The sequence below is a fragment of the Hipposideros armiger genome, unplaced genomic scaffold (assembly GCF_001890085.2).
Source record: "Hipposideros armiger isolate ML-2016 unplaced genomic scaffold, ASM189008v1 scaffold_6, whole genome shotgun sequence".
Classification (NCBI taxonomy): Eukaryota; Metazoa; Chordata; class Mammalia; order Chiroptera; family Hipposideridae; genus Hipposideros; species Hipposideros armiger.
In genome coordinates, this window is record NW_017731356.1 from 2,186,917 (window position 1) to 2,192,916 (window position 6,000).

The 6,000-nt window shown below is 42.5% G+C and overlaps 1 protein-coding gene across 1 annotated transcript in view; it reads right to left on the reverse strand.

Moving 5' to 3' along the window:
• The window catches only part of F5 (coagulation factor V), a 55,181-nt gene that overhangs the window by 27,587 nt on the left and 21,594 nt on the right, over positions 1 to 6,000 (reverse strand). The window contains exons 6-7 of the mRNA XM_019647596.1: positions 4,536 to 4,757; positions 3,131 to 3,296 (exon numbers count right to left, since the gene is read on the reverse strand). Coding sequence (XP_019503141.1) covers positions 3,131 to 3,296; positions 4,536 to 4,757 — 388 coding nt within the window. The remainder of the gene's footprint in view (positions 1 to 3,130; positions 3,297 to 4,535; positions 4,758 to 6,000) is intronic.

Genomic DNA, 6,000 nt, shown 5'->3' on the forward strand with positions numbered 1-6,000 from the left:
TGGGGACAGCAACAAAAAACACCTTTCTCCTTGGCCCTCTTTGTTACCTTAGTTTGCAAAAGCAGAAGCTCCATGATAGGATGTATCCATTTCATGCATTTATTTTGCATAATAAAATGCACTGACTGTTGCCAGAGAGTCCTGGATTCCTATCTCAGTGCTGTCAATTTTTATATAATCTTGAGCAATTATTTTTCTCAGTTATTTGTTTTGAATAGCAAACACATTAAAATGATTTCGATTAGTGAAAACTCTCATTCATTTACTATATCCCCTCAACCCCACCTCTCTAACCCTCCCTGCATTTTCCAAGTATTCACTTGTATTATTTCATGTGTATAATTCCAGAGAATCTTTATGTAAACTTGCAAATATAACTTGCAAATATAAATATTCTTATCCCCTCACTCATTTAACAAAAGGCATTTATTTATATGCTCTGTGCTACGCCTTAAATTTTTTTTTCTGCATTTTCCCCAGCTTTACTGAGGTATAACCCACAAAAAAAATGTATATATTTGAGGTGTACAATGTGATGACTTATATATGTATATATGTTACCACTCAAGCTAATTAGCACTTGCATCACACCTCACCTAGTTACTATTTTCTCTCTCTCTCTCTCTCTCTCTCTCTCTCTCTCTCTCTCTCTGTGTGTGTGTGTGTGTGTGTGTGTGTGTGTATGTAGTGAGAAAACTTAAGATCTACTGCCCTAATGAATTTCAAGTATACAATTCAGTATTATTAACTATAGTCGCCACACTGTATATTAGGTCTCAGATGGTCCATGTTATTACTTAGCATCCTTTCATTTCAACTTGAAAAACTCTCTTTAGCATTTTTTGTAAAGCTGGTCTAGTGATGTTAACTCCCTCCACTTTCCTTTGCCTGGCGGAATGTTGCTATCTCTCCACTTCCTAGGGACAGCTTTGCTGAGTATAGTATCATGTTTTTGGTTGGCAGTTTCTTTTTGTTTCAGCACCCTGAATATATATCATCTCACACTCTCCTAGCCTCCAAGGTTTTCTGCTAAGAAATCTGCTAATAGCCTTATGGAGGTTCCTTTGTCTGTGACAAGTTGCTTGTCTTTTGTTGCCTTCAGAATTCTCTGTCTTTGATTTTTGACAATTTGATTATAATGTGTCTCGGGTAATCTTCTTTGGGCTGATCATGTTTTGGGTAACTCTTGAGCTTCATGAATCTGTATATTCACATCCCTCACAAGATTTGGGACATTTTCAGCCATTATCTTTAAACGAGCTTTGCTGTCCCTTTCCCTCCTTTTCCTTCAGAGTCTTACAATGCGTGTATTAGTTCTTGTGATGATATCCCATAATTCCTGTAAACTTTCTTCACTCTTATGCATTCATTTTTCTTCTTATTTCTGTAACTGGATAATTTCAAATGACATATATTTGGGTTTGCTGAATCTTTCTTCTGCTGCATTTTTGACTCTGGTGTTAAAGCCCTCTATTGAAATTTTCAGTTCTGTCATCGTATTGTCCAGCTCCAGTATTTCTGTCTGGTTATTTTTATTTTTTATTTTTTTGTTATTTTTTAATGGTTCCTATTTCTTTATTAACCTTCTCCTTTTATTCATGCATTGTTTTCCTGATTTTGTTTAGTTGCCTGTCTGTTCTCTTGCACCTCATGAGCTTCTTTAAGATGATTCTTTTAAAGCATTTGTCAGGCAATTTGTAGATCTCCAATTTGTAGATCTTCAAAATCCTCGGTTGAGTTTGCAAATGGTGGGCCGGTTACCAGGTGTGTAGATGGGTACGGTTCCCATTTGGTCCTTGGGAGGGCTCTCACCAAGTCACTGGGAAGGTCCCTGAGTGGGACTGCAGTTGGGAGGACTCGAGCTGGGTTACAGGGCCACTTCAAGATGTGCAGTGAGACCAAGGTCTTCAGGCCAGCCTCCAGGGTCATGGACAGTTGTGACTCCTCCTGGGTCCCTTATCAAATGGTGTTGTAGCAGGACCAAGGCCAAGTGGGGCTGAAGCTGAGTGGATAAGGGATGAGGCTGTTTCCAGGTTTGTAACCAGGACCACAGCAAACCTACCACCTGAGCATGGACTTGCCTTCTCAGAACAGCCCTCCATCATCTTGGCTTTCATTGGGATTTTGCAAGTTCCTATTTGGATTCCAAAGTTCTCGCAAAGGCACTTTTGTTTGTGGTTAGCTGCCAAATTATTGTTGCTGTGGGTATACAAGTGGGGGACCTCCTATTCGGACCTCCTAGTCTGACATCTGGCTCCCTTGACTTTTTAATTTAACAGTATATCTTGGAGAACTTTTTATATTCGTACATAGAGCATGTCTGCTTCCTTTTAAAAACAGATGCACAGTATCCCATGTATGGATGCACCACAATTTATTAAACCAGTTTCCTACTGATGGATGTTTTGGGTTGTTTCCAATCTTTTGCTGCTATGAACAGTGCAGCAGTGAGTATCCTGTACATGCATCATTTCACCTGTGAAGCATATCTCTCTAGTAATTCCTAGGGTGAGATTGCTGGGTCAAAGGGTGTAGGCATTTATGATTTTGATACGTAGGCTCTTCCTGTTTACTCTTGCACCAGCAATAGATGTTAATGCTTGTTTCTCACGGCCTTGCCAACAGATTATGTCACCGGGATTGTGAGTATGATAGGTGGAAAGTTGTATTTCATAGACGTTTAATTTGGATTTCTCTTATTGTGAGTGAGCTTGAGTATTTTTCATGTGTTTAGGATCGATTTGAATTTCCAGATGTCTTAATCTCTCTGACCCATTTACTAATCTACGAAATAAGTAAGAGCTATTTCTAACTTCTAGAGTTAAAGCAAAGCCCTCAGAAAGGTTTTAACAGTGCTTGGCATTAGCAAATATTCAACAAGTGGTAGCTGCGATTACTACTACTTCTATTATTATTATTATTATTATTATTATTATCATTATCATCATCATCATCATCATCATCATCATGAGATCCTGTGGTGCATTTGGGGTAATTCCAGATTGATTTGAACATGAAGACCTGACATGGAATCCAAAACACATATTCCCTTGACAGCTGTCAACTCCTGATGTTTCACCCCAGGCATACGGGACCCCGTGGAAAGCAGTGGGAAGAACCTGGAACTCACTTGTCCATGTTCTCTGGTATGACAGGCGCGTAGTCCCAGATGACTTCCTCTGCAGCAATGAAGTACTCCCACCTCTTCATGTGCCGCCTCTGCTCGCGTGTGAGCGTCTTAGGTTTCCGGGTTTTCTTGGCGCAGTTTTTAATGTGTATGGTAGCCTGCATCCCGGCTGAGTTAGGACATAAAGACAGGGAAAGGATTAGAGAGAAGAAATGAAGGCTCATCAAAACATGGCATCTTTTACATAAATTGGTGGAAGGTTTAAATAATCACAGTGTAAGTAATGCGCAGGCGCGTGTTAGACAGTTTGGTTGGGAGCTCTTAGTGCAGGAGAGACGGGGACGGAGAATAAAAGCCAGGGAAAGAGAGGGTGGGGTAGGGAAAATACGCGGCAGGTTGCCCTTGTTACTCCAGAGAAGGAACATTTGTCGTTGCCAGACCCTTAGAACCTTACGGTGTAGGTCTTATTAATTTGTCATTTTTCCTGTCATCTGTCCCTGTGTTTCTAAAACGCAAATAATCCTAGCACACACTATATGAAATTGTTAAAAACTAAATAAGCTCATACGAACAGCACTTAACCTCAAGAATGTTAGTTTTATATTATTATTATTAGGTCTCTATCTTCCAGTTTCATCACTTCAAATATAATTTTGACTGCTCAGTGCAAAAAGGAAATGAAACGATCCCACGAAGTCTCTGTATCTTATATGTTTTGCTGATACACAGTATTTTGGTAACAGAATAGTTTCCTATAGTAATATCATTTAGTTACCTTTTCGTCTCTGTTTGCATGAACCCTCCTCCCAACTGTTTAAAGCAACAATGTATAACAGAACAATTAGCTGTTTATTTATGGGAGACCATGTATCAACCTGGGCTGACTTTTCCACCCAGAATTCACAAGAGTTCTTTCAAGGCCACTCCTCAGCTGCATAGATTTTGTGTTTGATCCGTGCAACTCACATCCATCCATCTTTGTGCCTGTCTTTGTGCTCATCTTGTTATAAAGGACAATCTTTTCATGTTTCAACTTTTACACTTCCTGTAACTTGGTGCTTCTATAAGTACGCAGATGTTTGTCTTTTCCTTTAGCTACACATTAAATACCCCAAGAAAGAGTATCTCTACGTATGTATTTGTTTCCTTCCTCCTTTTTCTTTCAAGGAAGTAGAGACCTCTTCAGCTTTTGCTTAATTAAAAAAAAATCTTTGTCACTTCCTCCACTTCCTCCATCCCCAGCTAAAGTTCTAAATCTAAGAGCGGAGACTCTAAATTCCGGTCTCAGGGACCAAGGCATGCATGGCTGGAGTGTGGGTGGGCTGAAAAGACCCAGGAGAAGGAGAGTTAGTGCCTGGGAGGAAAGGATCCTACGTTCACAAGCAAGGCTGTGGGAAAAGTTGCTTGCCTTGAAGGTGTTTTGGGATGAGGGACGATATGGTCCACTTTCCCTCTGGGCTCATGGTCATGTTCGCAGTAGCGGACGTAGCAGTGACGAGGGTGATGGCGGAGATCTTGTGATGGTTCTGCTCCAGGACCTGGCCGTTGAAATGAATGGAGAACAGCTCTGGTCCAGAGCTCATGCCAATCAGATGCCAGCTGATGTGGTCATGGGCACAAACCGTTATTTCTGAGAGAGAGGAAGAGATGGGGGCCAAAACAGGCAGTCAGCACTCTGGGATAAAAAGCTCACTCACCAGGTACATACTGGGCACCTGCTGGGCATCGGGCATTGTGCGCGGCTCTGAGGTATAGATGCTCCAATTGTGGTTCCTGCCCTAGAAAAGCAGACGCCTAAGTGATGGGCCTAAAAGCAGTCACACTCACTGCAGTAAGTGGTGCTCCAGAGGTGAGAACAGAGGCAGAGGACTTAGTTCAGAAACTGGCATTGCCAAGGGATTAGGCCAAGGAGAGAACCAAGTAGGTGACCAACCACCCTGGTTTACCAGGGAGAGAGGGTTTCCCAAGATGCAGGATTTCAGTGTTAGAACGGGGACAGCCCCAGGCAAGCCTGGGCCGCTGGTCACTCGAGAACCAATCTGGGCTCAGCTGGAGGGAGCCCGCAGAGCCCCCAGTAAGGCTGAGTTCAAGAGCCCAATCCTCTCAGCTGGACAGAGGTGAGAGCTCTGCTTAAAGGGAAGGTGCTGTGAAGGCGATTTAAGGATTTCATATTGCTTTTGTACCGACTTGTTGATTGTTTTCCTGACGAGGCAGTTCATGACTCTATAGGCTCCAGGCTCTCCTTAAAATGCAGCGGACAAATGCTCATTACGCTGGGCCACTGGGAGCGTTTCATGCGTGGAGTAATGAGACCTGGGCGGGGTGTGGCTCCTTCTTTGCTCCCACAGTGACTGGGAAAACGCTCATTGGCTCTCCTTGGTGGGAGATTCCAGCCCTGGCTCCTAGCCTTCGTTGGGGTTTTACATTTCAGATCCGTAATCACTCGTTACCAGATCCTGGGGCTGTTTCAGTCCCTTACCCACGGCGGGGCTGAGGGGCTTTTCTGTAGGGGATCATTGGAACAGCAAGGCAGGGATTCCTGGTATCAGGAGTGAGAACAAGAAGCTAGAGCCTGAGGAGGAGAAGCTGGAAGACAGGAGGCTTTGGCGGAAGCACTGAGCCACCCCGAAGAAATACTCATATTGAGCTGAGCCTTTAATACACTTGTATTAGCATTTGTTACATTTATTCAATGGATACTGTTCCGTAAGTCTGTTTTACGAGCATTAACTTCTCTCAGTTTCTACTAATGACATTTCCCTACGCTGCTGCTCTTAACCCCAACTACTCTTTTTCATCTATAAGTTCATATAGTCTGTGCCATGATGAAGTAATTAAGTTTTATTTTTGTGCATATGGCTTGCGTTTTTGAG